The sequence below is a fragment of the Siphateles boraxobius genome, unplaced genomic scaffold, assembly GCF_051911475.1.
Source record: "Siphateles boraxobius isolate OS27281-9 unplaced genomic scaffold, OSU_SipBor_1 65, whole genome shotgun sequence".
Classification (NCBI taxonomy): Eukaryota; Metazoa; Chordata; class Actinopteri; order Cypriniformes; family Leuciscidae; genus Siphateles; species Siphateles boraxobius.
The window spans coordinates 2,031,404-2,050,000 of record NW_027509192.1 but is presented as its reverse complement, the minus strand read 5'-3'; the positions used below and the strand labels follow the sequence as shown (position 1 = coordinate 2,050,000).

Below are 18,597 nucleotides of genomic sequence, written 5' to 3'. Positions count from 1 at the left end.
TTGGGATTCAGCAGAATGCAAAACAAATTTTGTACTTTTTGTTCCTCTATATTTTTAGTTGTCATTTTTATTTGCGTGCAATTTAGGTGCTTTTAAAACACTTTAATTTAAAACACTAACTTCCTGTGGTCTGTTTACATTTAATACCTTTTACAATACTTAAATAGGAAATTCAGACAAATCCTGTAGATGAAAAAAACTGCAGCATATATTTTAACATTCATTCTGTGGAAATATTAATCTCAGGTTGAGTCTGGTAACAAAATGAAATAGTTGTTCCAAACCTTTTAGTTGTTTTTCTCCCTCAGTATTTCCTGTGTGATCAGTTTGGTCTGTGCAGGTGGAGCCGCACATCCACTGCACTTCATTAAGTACATACTCATTTATCTGTAATCGTTTGTTTGTACTGAGGTAACGTGTCGAAATAACGTTCTGAAAATGGTTTGCTAGTGATTTGAATGAAGTTGAACTGTTGTTTACATTTATCACAAACTGATCCTGAAGTGTTCCTCAAACTTTAAATATGCCTCAGTAACAATCTGACATTTAACCTGCGATGAGCTTGAGCATGAAAAATAAATGCTGAAAAATAAAATCATTCATCAACATGATATGCAGCAGTTATTGGACTGTTAGATTCTGGCCATGTATCATCTTTTCAGAATGTAAAACTCTTTAATAAAGCTCTGTGACCATTTCTAACTTAAGAGTCATGAGAAAGCTGAAATTCTGAAAATTAAATATTTTATTTTACACATCACATCGTTCAGCTTTTGTGGATTAAAGCGTCACCGCTCAACATGATTTGAGTTCATCAGACAGCTTCGGCGATAAACACACCACACATTCTGACATGGACACTGAAGCAGGAGGTCTGATTCTCACACACACACACAGGACAATCAAGAGTCTTTGTAGTAGTTGTTGAGGTTGATCCGCAGCAGGAAGTCCTCCAGGTGGGGCTGATAGCCTTTATCCACCAGTTTGGTCACCACTGTAGAAAATCATATACACTGTTATTTAACTCAGGTTAAAAGGAACAATTATCCATTGAAAAAAATTTAATTGAAAATATGATTTTTCTTCTTTTGAAAGTTTATTAAGCATTGAAACACTTTACTAGTGAGCAAAATGATCATGTAAAAGTAAGTTATGGTAATTATTCTGGCACAAGAAATCCTGACATTTAAGGAAAAATAAAACGCTACAAAAGTGTGTGATATGAACCCTAGACTAATATAGCTGTTTTATTACACGTCTGAATGTCCTGCTGGAACATTTGGCTTGTATGGATCTCTGCTCAAGAACAAGCTGTATTTGTGACGACTTTGCTGGCAATAATACAGTATTTATTTAGCCAGTTTAATTTTCTAAAGACTGTGCCATCTGGTTGATTTTACAGCGTCATCTCGTCTCGCAAACTGCGCATATGACAGCAATAATAAAGAGATATTTTTGTGGGATTTGTGGTTTAATTCTCAACAACAACAAAAAAGATGCCAACAGATTCAACATGTCTGATTAATTAACTGAGATGGTCTTCAGCATGGATGAGCTCAACATGATAAATAAATCTGTAATGTCTTGCCAATGTTTTCAAGTGAAAGTATATGAATTTATAACTGTCATGTATTATTGCAAATAATAAATGCTAATAAATTAAGCATTGCCAACAGTTACTTATTGGATAAAATAGAAACTAAGAAAATATATTTTTTTTGATTAGTTGATAAAAATGTTTCTAAAAATGTTTTATTAAAAAATAAATAAATTAAAAAACTTTTTTTAAAAATGTAACAGGTATACTATTGGTATATATATTATTGGGAAAAAATACTGGCCTATTTAAAAATTATGCATAACTTGCGACATCTGTGGCATTGTGCTGTGTGATAAATTTTAGAGTGGCTTTTCATTGTGGCCAGCCTAAGGCACACCTGTGCAATAATCATGTTGTCTAATCAGCATCTTGATATGCCACACCTGTGAGGTGGATGGATTATCTCGGCAAAGGAGAAGTGCTCACTAATACAGATTTCGACAGATTTTTGAACAATATTTGAGAGAAATAGGCCTTTTGTGTACATAAAAAAAGTCTTAGATCTTTGAGTTCAGCCCATGAAAAATGGGGGCAAAAACAAGTGTTGCGTTTATAACTTTGTTAAGTGTATCTCATGATAAAATATCCAACAATTATTTTAAAAATCCTGCATTGATTATTTTCATTTTTTTTAAATTATTTTACTTTTGTATTTTGAATGTACTTGTTTATTGTTGTCCTGTCCAAATGTTCTAAGCTATTTCAAAGCAAGTACACAAATACTGACCATATTGATGAATAGTTGTTTTCAGCTATACCTCATTATTGCATTGTTCTGATGACTGTAAGGCACACACATCTCTCTGTCTGCATCTGAGTTAGCAGGTGTTTCGCTCTAATCTTATCAGCCCATGTCACACCTGTGATCTCTCAGCGTTTACACCTGTTGCAGCAGCTCACCTTTGAACAGGAAGCGGGAGTAATACTTGAAGGTGTTGTATGACTGCTGCATGGCGATGAAGCTGGGGTGCACCGGCTCCCCCTGCTGGAGCTCCCACGGCTGTGCGATCAGCTGACCACGAAACTTCAGGATCAGGCTGAAGATGCTATGGATGATGTTCATGACGGGGGCGGCTTTCTCCGTCAGCAAACCCCTGAGGGAATAAATCACTTCTCTAGATATCTGTATATTAATCACTGGATATGTCATGTGGGACACGAGTCCTCACCTGAAGATGGCTCTGTTGAGGTATTCGGCGTGTGTGCGGTGAATGGCGTCCAGATCGTTGGCACTGCTCAGTTTGTGTGTGAACTCGCTCCAGGACACCTGAAGGATCTGGTTAGCGATGTAGCCCTGGATCACCTTCACAAAGTGCTGCATCTCGTGTCTGTAGAGCTGAAGCTGATGGAACTGAACGGAGCGACCGGCACCTTTCACCAGCGCTGAGAGACAGGAGGAAATGTTAATTTTCATTGCTATTATTAAGAGCAACACCTTGAATTCTTCATCATGTTCCTCAAACCATTCCTGAACAATGTGTGCAGTGTGACAGTGCATTATCCAGCTGAAACTGCCTCTTCTACCTGGAACGTCAGTGTCATGAAGGACTGTACTTGCACTGTAACAATGTTTAGGAGGTGACATGTCAAATTTACATCCACATGAATGACCAGATCCAGGGATTCCCATCAGAACATTGTCCAGAGCGTCACATTCCCTCCATCGGCTTGTTGTCGTCCAACAGTACTCCTGGTGCATCAGTTCGCTAAGTAAACGGTGCATACGTACACTGCAGTCCATGTGATGTAAAAGAAAACGGGACTCGCACATCAATTAGCTTTGGGTGCCCAACACCCTGTTGCCGGTTTGTGGTTTGTCCCTCGTCAGACACTGTTGGTAAACTCTCACCAATGCGGACCAGGAGCGACACAAGCCTTGCCGTTTCAGAGATACTCAGACCCAATCGCTGGCCATAAAAAATTGGCCCGTGTCAAGTCACTCAGATCTTTATTCCTGCCCATTTCTCCTGCATCCAACATTTTGATTACAAGATCTGATTGTTTGCTTACCATCTAATCTACCCAGACTTTAATATGTGGTCTTGATGGCAGCTCACTAAGTTTTGGAACAAAGCTATACAGACTCATTCTGACAGATTTAAATAACAGTAGCTTTGATGAGAACCGAATCGGATGGAAGATTACCTGTGGGAAAAGTTTTTTTAAACTAAGCGGGGCAGAAATCTTACCCGTCCTCTTGAGGTGAAACCAAACGTCTCGGAGCGACCACACCATGTGTTTGAGCTGCAGCAGGAAGGAGAAGAGTCTGTTGTATTTATTCAGACAGCTGTCTGTTATGACGATATTCACTGGCCAGTCCACCTACAGAACCAGAGAAAGATCATGAAAAAATGTCCAGCTCTTCAGAAACTTCAGACTACAGGAAGACAGTGAACGTCTCTGACCTTGTATCGGAGCTCGAGACAGTTCAGTGAGTCTGGAGCGTGAGGGTGGAATATCTCAGGAAGGTATCTCAGAGCAAACGTGAAGTGAGCCGCCAGCTCGCTGTCCCCATGAATGCTGTACTGTAACGACTTATTCAGAATGGAGTTCAACACCAGCGGGGTCAGCAGCTCGCCGGGGGTCTGACCACTGCCCAGCTAAACACACAGTGCACAATAAGAAGCATTTTAAATATCTGTATGCTACACTTATGTGACAATGTTAAATCTAATTTTAAGTAAAAATGTCTTAAAGGGGACCTATAATGCACTTTTTCAAAGTCTTGTTTTTAGGCTCTATATTAGGTTTTCATGATTGAATGTTCAAAACACATTTTTCACAAATTTGACTTTGTTGCAGCTCCTCTCTTCGCAGTCTGCCAGTAACACTTTGTTTAGTTCCTGTCTCTATGTAGCCCCTCCTTCTGAAAAGCACTATGTGCCCTGATTGGTTGGCTGGACTAGTGTGTTGTGATTGGTCAAGCACTTGGTCAAGAGAGTATTTGGGAAATGTTACCATTATCACGAGTTTTAACACACTACTAATGCAACTCAACCAGGCCCTGCCCCTTTATTGGCGTATTAGGCGGGAATTATTTTAATGAGGAATACTGTAATTTGTTCACAAACTCAAGACTACAATGGAGACGTTTCAGGGAGTTCAGAAAAAGTGTTAACTGATATAGAGAATAACTCTCACTGGAGGGACTTTGTAACTTTGCAGAACTTTTTCATGCTCAAACAGCAACATAACACACTAAAGAAAGATGAACATGCATAATAGCATAATGCATAATAGGACCCCTTTAACAAGCCCAGATTTCTGGGCTTAGTGTAAGTGAAAACTGCGCTTAAACCTTCTCGAAGAGCTGATCGCTGAGAGAGAGGGCAAACTCTCCATCCTCCATTAACAGGAAATGCCTGAGAGTCTTAAAATGCTTTTCCACACCCAACTCCACAAAAAAATAATCCACCACGGCCTTATTTACCATGGACACACTAAGAGAAAGAGAGAAAGAGAGTGTTTCAAATGTACAAATTTGGATGTTTAGTGTACAGGGATTTTTGCGTTGTTTATGGTTTACATCAGGGACAAATTTGGCACTGATTTGATTTTGATGTAACATTGATTCAATTGAAAATATATTTTTGTTACAATATAAAAGGCCAAAGTACACAACTGCCTGATTTAATTCATAGACGGATTACAGTTCATAACGTGCTTGATATTTACATATGCTAAATTGTATAGTTCAAATAAAGATTGTGATTAATCAGACAATAAATATATTAACCCAGCCCTAGTTTACATACTGTGTAATCAGTGGTGTTGTAACAGAGTGTTTCATGAGCACAGGAAGTGGCATCATCTCGCTGAGCTGAACAGCAGTGGCATCGGTGGCCCGGTACAGGGAGGGGTCGACAGGAAGGCCGTTCGGGCCCCGTGTGACCTGAAGCAGCAGCTCAGACTCTGGAGCCGCAGCTAGAGCAGGAACGACAACACAAACCTCTCTGTTTCTGATATATGAAGAAAGAAAGCTCTAGTGGTTCAGGATGAAGACAGCTGGTCCGGTACTCACTCAACAGGCCGTATGAGTCCTGGTACTGCTCGACTTGGTACTGTGAGGCCAGGCTGAGAAGATAGCGATCCTCTGGACTCTTTTTAGGGGACAATCCTAGTCCAAGAGCCCAGGCATACAGTCCCTCATCCAGGGAGAACAGCTCACTAGGGGGCGCTGCATTACAACATAACAAATACAAATAAGAAATCATTAACTACAGTGAATTTACTTTGTGTATGACCAACAGACATCAACAACAACAAAAGAAACATAAAATAAATAATTCTTAAAATTAGAAATTTGTACCTATGAGTAAAATGTCACTTCTAATGAAAATGGCAGTTACATTTTTTTTAATCATTTTAAAATTCTGAAGTTTTTCTGAAAGTAGCTGAGGGTGCTAAACATTTGTGCAGTTGTGTTCTCACCCTGGGTGTCTGTGTCAGCTGGTGTCTCTTTGTCTCCTGATGCTCGGTCAAATTTGTTTGGTAGTTTGTCACCGTACAAACTCCCTGGCACCACCCCACCAACCACGCAGCCCATGCCCAGAGTTGAGTCTGATGTGTGCGCAAGGGCTTCGCTGTATAGAGAGCTGGGTCGAACAGCCTCGATCCCACTGACCACACACCCACTACCCAAGGTTGACTGTGAGGAATGTCCGTACTCACTTCCAGGCAATGCAGAGCGCTGAGGGTCTGCGCCCGATACAACACACCCTAATGTTAGCATGGAGTCCGACGCATGTCCGAAAGCGCTGCCAGGCAGAGGGGTGGATGAAGGGGCAGTGTCTGGTATCACACAACCCACTTTAAGAGTGCTGTCAGAAGAGTGACCAAATTTGCCCAAAAGTGGGCGAGAGGCGTCGACATCTGACACAAACTCACCCACCTTTATATGGGCATCAGAGGCGTGGCCATGAATATTAGCGGTAGGGATGTGTGTATTTACCTCAGAAATGTGTTCGCCAATTCTTATATGGGCGTCAGAGGCATGGCCATGAATATTAGCGGTAGGGATGTGTTTATTTACCTCAGAAATGTGTTCACCAATTCTTATATGGGCGTCAGAGGCATGGCCATGAATATTAGCGGTAGGGATATGAGTATTTACCTCAGAAATGTGTTCGCCAACCCTTATATGGGCGTCAGAGGCATGACCATGAATATTAGCGGTAGGGATGTATGTATTCACCTCAGAAATGTGTTCGCCAATTCTTATATGGGCGTCAGAGGCATGGCCATGAATATTAGCGGTAGGGATATGAGTATTTACCTCAGAAATGTGTTCGCCAACCCTTATATGGGCGTCAGAGGCATGGCCATGAATATTAGCAGTAGGGATATGAGTATTTACCTCAGAAATGTGTTCGCCAACCCTTATATGGGCATCAGAGGCATGACCATGGATGTTAGGGGTTGGAAGCGAAGTGGTTACCTCAGAAACATGTTCGCCAACCCTTATATGGGCGTCAGAGGCGTGGCCATGGATGTTAGGGGTTGGAAGGGAAGTGTTTACCTCAGAAACATGTTCGCCAACCCTCATATCGGCGTCAGAGGCGTGGTCATGGATGTTAGGGGTTGGAAGGGAATTGTTTACCTCAGAAACATGTTCGCCAACCCTCATATCGGCGTCAGAGGCGTGGTCATGGATGTTAGGGGTTGGGAGAGAAGTGGTTACCTCAGAAACATGTTCGCCAACCCTAATATGGGCGTCATGGATGTTAGGGGTTGGAAGAGAAGTGGTTACCTCAGAAACATGTTCGTCAACCCTTATATGGGCATCAGAGGCGTGGCCATGGATGATGGGGGTTAGAAGAGAAGTGGTTACATCAGAAACATGTTCGCCAACCCTAATATGGGCGTCAGAGACGTGGCCATGGATGTTAGGGGTTGGAAGAGAAGTTGTTACCTCAGAAACATGTTCGCCAACCCTTATATGGGCGTCAGAGGCGTGGCCATGAATATTCATAGTGGGGATGAGAACGGTCACTTCAGAAACATGTTCGCCGACCCTTATATGAGCATCAGAGGCGTGGCCATAGATGTTAGGGGTTGGAAGAGAAGTGGCTATCTCAGAAACATGTTCGCCAACCCTTATATGAGCGTCAGAGGCGTGGCCATGGATGTTAGGGGTTGGAAGAGAAGTGGTTACCTCAGAAACATGTTCGCCAACCCTTATATGAGCGTCAGAGGCGTGGCCATGGATGTTAGGGGTTGGAAGAGAAGTGGTTATCTCAGAAACATGTTCGCCAACCCTTATATGAGCGTCAGAGGCGTGGCCATGGATGTTAGGGGTTGGAAGAGAAGTGGTTACCTCAGAAACATGTTCGCCAACCCTTATATGGGCGTCAGAGGCGTGGCCACGGATATCAGATGAGGGCTGGGATGAGATCAGTGCTGGATCAGGATCACGGCTGTTATTTCTCGTATCAGACTCTGACTCGTGGAAGCTTATGAGAGGAGACACAGATTGTTCTTCCTCTGGCTGAGAACAGTGAGAGGGCTGGCTGACACTCAAACAGGACTTGGCTTTCTCTGTTGGCTCCTGTGTGTCTTGCTTTGGCTCTGAACCTGTGCTGGTCGCCGAGGGCTCTGTTCCTGTCTCTTCTCCAGTTGGTTGTTTTTCTGCACACTGGCTATCGCGCTCTGCCTCACATGTTCGCTCTTGAGTGGTTTGTGTAGGGGTGTTTGACTCCGAGCGGATTGGACCCTTGTTCCGCCCCGAGGCAGTGGAGTCTCCCAGCTGCACTGAGCTCTGTGAAGGGTGTCCATAAACACTAGCCTTCGGCTGACCTACTGACACCTCTAGAGTGAACTGACCCAATTGGAAGCTGGACTTGGATGCTTGTCCATATGGACAAGGCAAAGGGACTGACTCTAGGACTTCAGAAACATTTTGTCCAAGATGTTTGTGGGAGGTTGTTGAGTGTGGCTTCTGTGGGTGGGGTTTCTGAGGAAACTGCAACAGGTCAGAACCAATGTCCTGGAGGGCCTGGGTCACAGCACCACTGTCAGGGAAGCGTGGAGGCTTGGGGAGGAAGTCAGCAATGTCAATTCCATCTGATATGAGAGCATGCATTTCATCATTGGCATCAGAGCAGAGAGAAGCAGAGGGTTCTGGGATAGGAGGATCTGCTGTTTGCTGTTCCCTAAGATTCTGCTGTAAAATGAAAACAATAACAACAGTTTAAGCTAAATTCATAACGCTATAGATGTGTATATGTAAAGAACAGCACACAGACCTCAGTGTGTAGTTGTGCAGACTGTTGTTTGTAGGCTGTTTCCGGAGGGGGGCCCTCCAGACCTAAAGGAAACTTCTCCAGAAGAGCCTGAACAGAAATCATAACACCCCAGAGATAAAGATGTCCCCTAATCTATCACTTTAAAACAGTACTTTCATGGATGATACTAACATACAGGTGAAACTCGAAAAATTTGAATATCGTGCAAAAGTTATAATTTTGATGATTATGGCTTATGGCCTATGAAAACCCCAAATTCAAAATCTCAGAAAATTAGAATATTACATGAAATCAATAAAATAAAATAAAATGATTTTAAATACAGAAATGCCGGCCCTCTGAAAAGTATAATCATGCATATGTATATAGTTACATATACTAAATATATTAGTTTTACCTTTAATTTGAATTGCTGAAATACACAAACTTTTGCACGATATACTAATTTTTCGAGTTTCACCCGTATACCCTTTGCTAACTGCTGGACATTTGATTACTAATGCAAGTGGTACAACTATCAGACAGTTAAAAGTTTAAGGAACTTAGAAAGGATGGTCCATAAACTGAGAACTGGACACTTTCACATGACACCAACAAAGGTTTGTGTTAGTATAGTTTCTAGCTACAGTACAATTGTAACTGAAAAATTTTATAAAAAATAAAATAAAAAAAATTCTCACAAAAAATAAAATAATGCATTATATACTTCTAAATATAAATTTTAGTCAAATAAGTTACTAAAAAAAATTTTTTACAAAGAAAAAAAAACACTTTTGCATTGATAAACAGGAACTAAAAATTATCTTCAAAGATGCAAAAAAAAAATATTGAACATATTTACAGATATATTTTAGTAAAAATGATTGAAAATGGATAAAATGACAAATAACAACAATATCCACATTGCAATAATCAGAGAAAGATAAAAAACATACTCTTACAATGCAATTTCTTTTTTAAAAATATGTTTAATAAAGTTACAAAATAATAATAAAACTAATACAAATGTAATATCACTAATTAAAACCATTGCAATAATAATGCAATAACACAAACACTACAATAAAAACTGATGAATGATATCAGACCTGTATGTTCTGTTGTTCTTGCTGTAGGAAGTTCATTCTGCACTCGTCGAGTTTCATCCTCTGCACCTTCCACATGGCTCTGAGCTCTCGTCTAGCAGCGGCTTCTGATAACTGACCATACTGAGCGATCAGATCCATCCTTAACACACACAGAAAATATATCATTTCATTCCGAATTTCCTTAATGCCTTTTTGATTTCTCTGGATATTTGAGTCCTCTTATAAAGTGAACCGGAGCAAAAAATACTATTATTATCTTCACAGTGAAAGGTTATCATCTACACTGAACAAAATTATAAACGCAACACTTTTATTTTTGCCCCCATTTTTTATGAGCTGAACTGAAAGATCTAAGACTTTTTCTATGTACACAAAAGGCCTATTTCTCTCAAATATTGTTCACAAATCTGTCGAAATCTGTGTTAGTGAGCACTTCTCCTTTGCCGAGATAATCCATCCACCTCACAGCCACTCTAAAATGTGCAGTTTTACTGTATTGGGGGGGGATTTGTCTTCAGTGTATTTATCTATCAGAAATAGCTTCCCACTTCTCCAGGTGTGTGTTCACGGTGTGTGTGTGTGTGTGTGTTCGATTCTCACTGCTGTGTGTGTGCATTTGGATGGGCGATGATTTATGGGTTGAGTAGTTCATTTCCTCATAAAAGAGGACAATCTTGTACCTTTGTCTTTTTTCCTAAATACTTCTTTGGATTTAATTCAATTTTGTAATGTTATGATTCATCTGAGAGCTGTTTTGGTTCATGGCACATATTACTTTACTGAATAATTTGCTCAAATGCCTGTGGAGAATATGAAAGGGAAATAAAGATCCTGTGGGATGTCACTGCTGCGCTCTACAGCCTCAGCCTCAATCGTTGTTTTTTTCTGAGTGTTACTGTATGCCGCCCACCGTGCCCGGCGCTCCAACTGCTCCTCGAGGGCCTGCAGCCTTTGCTCTCGGTCTCTGAGCTCTCGAGCGTAGCTGAAATCATCCTCCTGCTCCTTCCGTCTCGCAGCACTACGCCACTGAAACCACATCCGCACAAGTTAGAGCCGCTGAAGACGCATTTACTGACTGCTTATTAATATGCTCCTCACCCCCTGGTCGAGTTCCAGCTGCTGTTTCATCTCTTCAAATCGCTCTCTCTTCTGGGCCTCCTCTGCCAGACGCTGCGACACCTGGCGGCCTGCAGGGGGCGAGAGTGAAAACAGCAGGACGTCAGCTTGTAAACTTCATTCATATGACTCTGTGGGGAGGAAATCCCTCTCGCTGATCGTCCTGATAATTAATTCTTGACCTCCATGAGGAGAACAACCGTGTCCTCCTCGCGTAAAAAAACATTGTTTACTTTACACATCAGTGTTATTTTAATAGCATGAGTTTTTTTTATATTTAAAATAAGATTTTATCCATACACTTTGTTTTTATTTAAATTTTTAAACTTAAGCTAAACAAAAAGCTTTTAGTCATGAAAAGCAGACAAGTGTATCTGTCCCAAATGGCTTACTCAGCATGAACTTCCTGGCCCTTAGGGTGTCCCATTTCTCCTTTTATAATTCAGAAGGCTGCTATATGGGACAGGGCCTATGATGAAAGTCAAGTATGGCTACGCAAGACTAATTTTACCCAGACAGAAGCTGCTAACAGCATCAGGTGCATGTGTGTGCGTGCTTGGGTTTTGAAGGGACAGATTTCTGACCTCTGATTCTCTCCAGGGTCTTGGCCGCTGTCTCTCTGACCTGGTTAATGAGCTCCTGTCGAGCCTGTTCAGTCCGCATGGCCTAATGGGGAAAATAAAGGAAGACAGACTTCAACGCAAAACAATGAAGCTGATTTTAGCCCAGGTCACAGTGTCCTGATGAAACTGGGTTAATGGACCAGATTTAAAAATCTCATCTGTTGCCATGCCAACAGTACGGGCACCACACCGTTATTGGGTCTCTAAATTTAGTAAGCATACTTCAGACATATAAACACTTAAGCTGGATAGGCTATTTTGAAAACCTCATAATTACTTTATTATATATCAGTGGCAAGCAGAGCACCATAACAGGTGCAATACCTTCTCCTCCCTGCTGATGGCGCTGTGCCTAGCGATCGTCTCCATTCGCCCTCGGTACACGGCACAGTCTCTCTCAATCTCCTCAACTTCCTGCAGGGAAAACGTCACAGCGATCCTGGGCACTGGTATATCCGACCAGAAGATGTAGTGCTGTTTAATGGACAGATGGAGTTAAATCAGAACTTCCCAAAATCATCTCCAGTAAAAAAAAAAAAAAATTGCATTCAGTACAGAAGCTGAGCACTAAATTAATCAAAAGTGACAGTAAAGACATTTATAATGTTACAAAAGATATAGATTTCAAATAAATACCATTCTTTTGAACTTTCTCTTCATTAAAGATCTACAATCTAAATTTCTAACATTGATAATAATAATGATAATAATAATAATAAGAAGCAGAAAATTAATGTTTTTTGAGCATCAATTCAGCATATTAGAATGATTTCTGAAGGATCATGTGACACTGAAGACTGGAGTAATGATGCTAAAAATTCAGCTTTGATCACAGAAATAAATGATCTATTTTCTATTAAAAAATGTATATTAAATTGTAAAAATATTTCACAATATTACAGTTTTTACTACATTTTGGATCAAACAAATGCAGCCTCGGTGAGTAGAGACTTTTTTCAAAAACATAAAAAACTCTTCCTGACCCCAAACTTCTGAAAGGCAGTAAACATTATAAAGTGTTTGAGGGGGACCTGTGGGCAGCAGATTTTCAGAAGATTGATTGTTTTCCCGCAGACGTAAACATCGTTTGCGATGTGTTTGAGGAACACCGGGACACAGTCCTCTACATCCCGCGAAATGAGAGTGTAGCCCTGCATCCAAAAGTTCTTATCTGAGGGGACAGAGATTCATTCATTTTTGGGCGGTTCTGCATAAATGACATATTGATTTTAAGACTATTATCACTGATTTAACTACACACCATCAGCATTTTATTTTTAATCTAATAATGCAGCAGAAAATCAATGGATTTATCTAGAAATCAAAACATTCAACATAAAATTAAAGCGTGAGATTGAGAAACTCACCTCTGTAGGTCAGATAATCCTCATTGACCTCAATCATAAACTCTTTATAAACGTCACGGAAGACGCCACCGTACACCCAGTCTGAAACAAACCTACACACCAACACATACGTTAAATGTACACTATGTAACTTTTTTGTTCAAAATGAGCTAAATTTAAATTAGTCAATACATTAATTCTTCTCAAAATTCTCTCTCTCTTTTAGTTTCGAGAAAGAACCATATTCATCTGCACAAATTTTTTTCTGCAAAATGCAGCTTGACAGACAATGGCCTTTATGTGGTTGTATGGGAAGGAGCAGTATGAGGATTCATGTTGCACAAGAAAAATAACAGTTGAAGATGAGTAAATAATAGCAGAGAATCTCTGTTGTGCACTTAATGGCAGCCAGACACTACAGAAACCATTTCATAGTATCAGTCACTCGGAAAAATATAGTGTGTCAAAAACCACTCTGCTCTTAAGTGACCTTCTTGAGCTGAATAATAGATAAATAAGTAAAGAGCGATAGAGGAGATGAGTTTCTCACCGTGTGTATGGCTCACAGCTGCTCTTCAGCAGCGACAGCAGCACCGGGTGATTCTCATTACTGCAGTTACTCTGAGCTTCATTATACAGACACGACAGCAGTTTTACACCCTAAACAAAGACATCACACAGCCAATTACACAAACAGCACCGCAGACCTGCAACAGCCACCTGTCTACAACACTTCTGAGCTAAAAAATACATCTTCAAACTCAACCTCAAAGCTATTGTGTCAGTCAGAAGAATGAGAGTGTTTCTTACCATAGGGAATGTTGCTCGTCCCACACCGGCGATTCCATCAACACAACACAGTTCTGACAGATACCTGATAAACACATGGATTAACATTAGCTGAAACTGATTTTCTTCTTTCAGACTACATATTTCTTTGACTTTTTTTTCGCCTGATGTCCACTAATAATGACACTTAGGAATCAGTAATAATTTTTTTTGTGCTCAACCAGTCGGGCCGGTAGTTTAGATTTCTACTTGCCCTGCCGACACTTTCTCTGGCCCCGATAACAAAACATTACACATTTTTTATTAAATAATTTTAGATTTTCACCCCAGACCACTCGGTGAGTTTCACGTCTTTGTAAACTAAAGTTTAATGCGTTTAATGAATGATTGTTCCAGTGCCCCTATGAGACCATTGTGTAGGTGGGGGGGGTGCTACCACAGGAACCGAAAACTCTTGGGACAGCAGCATGTGTCCAAATTTCAATCTTAACCGTTCTATTTCATCAGAAACGATCTTAAAACAGGGCTTTAAGTGTAAAATATCGAACTTGTCCTTTAAAGAGTAATCTCATGGCCCATTTTTACCGCTTAGTATCCAAAAAGGCTCTGACTGGAATGAGGCAAGACGTATGTTTACACTCTTTTATTAAAAAAGAAAATCCTTTATCTGAGCCCTTTAAAACCACAGCTATGTGGATTGCATGACATAAGGGAAGATTTACCTGAGCTGACGCCCCAGTTTTCGGAAATGACAAGCGATAGTTAGAAGACTCAGAGAGGCCGGTGTGCTCAGCACACACGCTCTGTAGTAATGCAGGTAACGCCGCAGCCCACCTGTGAAGGCCTGAGACACACACACAAGCATCTGTGTAGCGTTGTTGTTATGGGGAAAAAATCCTGAAGTACTGTAAGAAACGACAGCATGCGTCACCTGGAAGACGAGTCCCTTCTGACTCCCGCTGCTCAGGGAGAAGCGGCTGAGACGCAGATAATGTGTGCCGTACTGTGCCAGCTCACCCAGCAGACGAGACACACTCTCAGGGGACGTCCCGGACACACATATATCCGGACGGACGTCAAACTGTACACTAGCCTTGAGTGGAGAACGACGCAAAGAGAAAGTCAAGAAAAAAGTTCTTATCAATAAAATGTGATCATTTTTTACATTTACAATTCAATCTATTTTTTTTATGTATATTGAATGACCTCGTTGAGAGGAAACGTGGCCGAGGAGACCCCGATCAGCACGTTGAGCACGTCTTTGACCAGCTGACTCTGGGAGTCCAGTGGCAGAGGCAGGAGTGGTGATGGTGTCTGTGTGGACAGAACGTTCCTCATTTCTCCTTCCCACAGCCGGTACAGCTGATCAAACGCCTCTCTGCCAGCCTCTGTCAGGTACGGGGAGTCCTTCTGACCCGGCGGGCTGAAGCAGAGAAAGAAAAAGGATGACAAATCTGGACCATATTTAAACTTCTTCTTTTAAAGTAGTCGGCAGGGGTGCATTATAATGCATGCATTCATTTGTCCAACTTAATGCATGATTGTGGTATTCATTAAAGGGGTGGTTGATTATCATTTCACTTATTTAACTTTAGTTAGTGTGTAATGTTGCTGTTTGAGCATAAACAACATCTGCAAAGTTACGATGCTTAAAGTTGAAAAATTTCATTTCATTTAGCTGACGCTTTTATCCAAAGTTTAATTATTTTCTTTAACAGAAATCACTTTTTGAGGACTACAACAAACGGCTGGTAGGGACTACATGAGCTTCCTCTCGGGTTAGCGACATCACAAACCACAACATTTACATAAACCCACAACAAAGGGCTCTATATGGCTCTGCTAAGAATGAGCTGTTGAAGCTCCGCCCTCTGTGCCGGGAGCAGCAGCTCGTTTGCATTTAAAGGGACACACACAAAACGACGCATTTTTGCTCATCCTCAAAAAAAGGACAATTTTAACATGCTATAAAAAATTACCTGTGGGGTATTTTGAGCTACCACTTCACATACACACTCTGGGGACATCAGAGACTTATTTTACATCTTGTAAAAAGGGGCATTATATCACCCCTTTAAAGGGATAGTTCACCCAAAACTGAAAATGTTGTCATTAATTGCTCACCCTCATGCCGTGAGACTTTCATTCATCTTCAGAACACAAATGAAGATATTTTTGATGAAATCTAAGATTTCTGTCCCTTCATTGACAGCTACACAACTACCACTTTAACGCTTCAAAAAGTTAATAAAGAGATCGTAAAACTAATCCATATGAATTGTGAGGTTTGGTCCAAATTTTCTGAAGAGACTCGATCACTTTAAATGAACAGAATTTAGTCTTTTATTCACATATTAACATTGATAAGTGAACATAAACAGAAGCTCAACCGAACCGGCTTGACGAGCGAGAACAAACCTCAATGGTTCTCATGCTTGAGCTTCTGTTTACCACAACTGATGTGTGAGTTGATGAATGTTTATATTTGAATAAAAGCCTCATTTCAATCTGTTCATCATATAAAGCGATCAAGTCTCTTCAGAAAATTTCGACTAAACCGCCAAAATTTAGTTTGACGATCTATTTATGAACTTTTTGAAGCGTCAAAGTTGTAGTTGTGTAGCTGTCAATGGAGGGAGAGAAAACTCAGATTTCATCAAAAATATCTTCATTTGTGTTCTGAAGATGAACGAAAGTCGGGTTTGGAACAACATGAGGATGAGTAATTAATTGGCAGAATATTAATTTTTGGGTGAACTATCCCTTTAAGAGTAAACATTTAGATCAGGTTTTTAAAATTACATAATTTGATTGTTCATACATAATTTAAAGTAAAAAATTATCTGAAATTTGGTCAATTAAATTTGATTGCTTTGGTGCAGATTTGAAAAGAATCCTAATCGAATCAAAGCACTGTCAGTCAGAGCAGACATTTACAGTCCGACTCTAGTCTTCTCAACTCTCTCTTACCAGCCAATGTTCTCCCAACAGCGTCGTCTGCCGGGCACGAACGTCCGAAGGGCCTCCCACACGTCGATCTCAGGGCTGGGACTCGCCTCGGACTGGGAATCAGGAGTCAGATTAGAGGAAGACTGGAAGCCTTCATCATCAGACTGATCCAGACACAGAGGAACCTGCAGAAACAACAACATATACGATACCAGGAAGGACTAGACTAAAACATAGTAAAGAAGAATAGATCAATTTAGTATCCTCACCCGTATGCTGAGTCCAGTAATGTCTGCGTTACTGGGAACGGGCGGCAGGTCCAGTCGGATGTCCATATCTGCAGTTTTGGAGTGCTGTAGGGCACCAAACAGTGACAGTCGGGTCTCTCTCTCAAACTTCTCCTCGAAATCCTGTCTGCGCCCCAGTCCGCGCAGCCCGGAGCCTGGTGGCGCGTCCATGATGCTCAGGGTCCTGCAGACACCCCCGAACACACCCCACTCCTCCCCACAGATCAAAGACCACGCCCTCTCCTCCAAGCGCTGCGTTTCCTTGCTCAGGTACCCGCCCAACTGGGGTCTGCGCTGCACGGGACGCTCCCGCCGCATGTAGTCGCGACTGAAAGAGAGAAGGGGCGGAGCCACGGACCCGGCCAGCTGCACTAGGAGCTCCAGGGCGGAATCGAGTTCGGACAGTCCCGCCCCGTCCCTTAGCTGACCCAGGAGCTCCTCCAACCTCTCGGCCTCCTCATCGTGCCCGGACACGCGCAGGTCAAAGGAGATCATTAGTATTTTATTATGGGACGGTGTTTTCGCCAGGGCGTTCGGTGCCGGTTTGAACAACCCGTCCTGGAAGAGTCCCGCGAGCAGCGCCCCGTACGCACGCTTGCGAAGGATCCGACGCGCCGACTCCCGCGACACTGCACCCGGAGCGCAACGTTTCCATGACAACCCGGAGATGCAGCAGTCGCAGAGCGCGCCCAGCAGTCCCGTGATGCTGCTGCTGTTGCCTTGGCAACCGGACATCTCAGCGAGAGCGCGGGATCATGACACAGCGAGATCTGCGCCAAAAACAAAACTACATTTATGGAATTCATTCAATACTAGAGGATATACACAGTTCTTGAAAATGTCAATTGTCACCATGTCCTTAATTACGCTTCTATTTATTTTGTATTAAATGGTAAAGTGTCTTAATACATTTTGTTTATTATTATCTTATTTGTGTAATATGAGTAACGTTACACCTTTCTGTTTCAATGAATGAAGCATAACTTACATGATCCACACCCAATAGCCACAGCAAACAGCTAAATATGTCCTTACATATAATAGTTAAGGTTTATAAGAAGACTCATTATTGTTTTTAAGCAGATAAACGCATTGTATTTGACGTATTTAATACCGAAGGCAGTAAACAAACACAACTGCAGCGTACAAACGCCTGCGCGTTCACAAATGCGTGTCTGAGATAATTTACTCACGTTGAAACTCGAGCTTAAGCTGTCCGAGCTGCAAATGTTTATTCCGCATTAGTGAATAATATTATTGGCAATAAAAAAACAAGCATTTAATGCCTATAAACACACGAGCTAGATTTCCTTAACCGCCGCGCTACACACCCAAGTCCCGCCTGCTCTGTACTCTAATTGGATGAAACGTAAGAGAGTGTACATTCATTGGCTAAACCAGAGACATGTGGGCGCCCACTACCTAATTTCATTGGATCAAACTTGATATGCACTATCTGTATTATGACGTACACACTTCCTGATAGAGCGTCCGCTAGCGGCGTCGCGTTGAATAATAATGCATTTGTTTTGTTATCAAGATGTCCATAAATGTA

At 41.5% G+C, this 18,597-nt stretch overlaps 2 protein-coding genes across 7 annotated transcripts in view; one reads left to right on the top strand and one right to left on the bottom strand.

Annotated features, from left to right (window-relative positions):
- Nucleotides 1-608, top strand: part of appl2 (adaptor protein, phosphotyrosine interaction, PH domain and leucine zipper containing 2) — a 15,314-nt gene extending 14,706 nt beyond the window's left edge. The window contains exon 21 of the mRNA XM_077210144.1: nt 1-608. This exon is cut by the window's left edge and continues 1,221 nt beyond it. The gene's annotated coding sequence lies outside the window, so the exon portion shown is untranslated.
- A 119-nt stretch (nt 609-727) lies between these two features.
- On the bottom strand, nt 728-18,397 carry tubgcp6 (tubulin gamma complex component 6). 6 transcript variants are annotated; one of them, XM_077210142.1, is made up of 26 exons: nt 18,236-18,386; nt 17,025-17,812; nt 16,777-16,940; nt 15,013-15,229; nt 14,738-14,899; nt 14,529-14,650; nt 13,828-13,891; nt 13,568-13,677; nt 13,039-13,130; nt 12,703-12,842; nt 11,996-12,145; nt 11,633-11,714; nt 11,031-11,119; nt 10,843-10,958; nt 9,933-10,071; nt 8,845-8,931; nt 7,281-8,762; nt 6,032-7,118; nt 5,622-5,777; nt 5,356-5,524; nt 4,899-5,040; nt 4,006-4,200; nt 3,790-3,922; nt 2,770-2,983; nt 2,501-2,694; nt 728-994 (listed from the first exon to the last, which is right to left on the bottom strand). In XM_077210142.1, exons 2-26 carry the CDS (start codon nt 17,775-17,777, stop codon nt 903-905), a joined length of 6,351 nt encoding a protein of 2,116 aa, XP_077066257.1. In that variant the 5' UTR covers nt 17,778-17,812; nt 18,236-18,386; the 3' UTR covers nt 728-902. The 6 variants fall into 6 exon arrangements, with proteins under 6 accessions (XP_077066257.1, XP_077066258.1, XP_077066254.1 ...); XM_077210143.1 differs by having other exon boundaries at nt 6,032-7,542; nt 7,714-8,762; XM_077210139.1 differs by having other exon boundaries at nt 6,032-8,762; nt 18,031-18,397.
- Between the last annotated feature and the right edge of the window lie 200 nt (nt 18,398-18,597).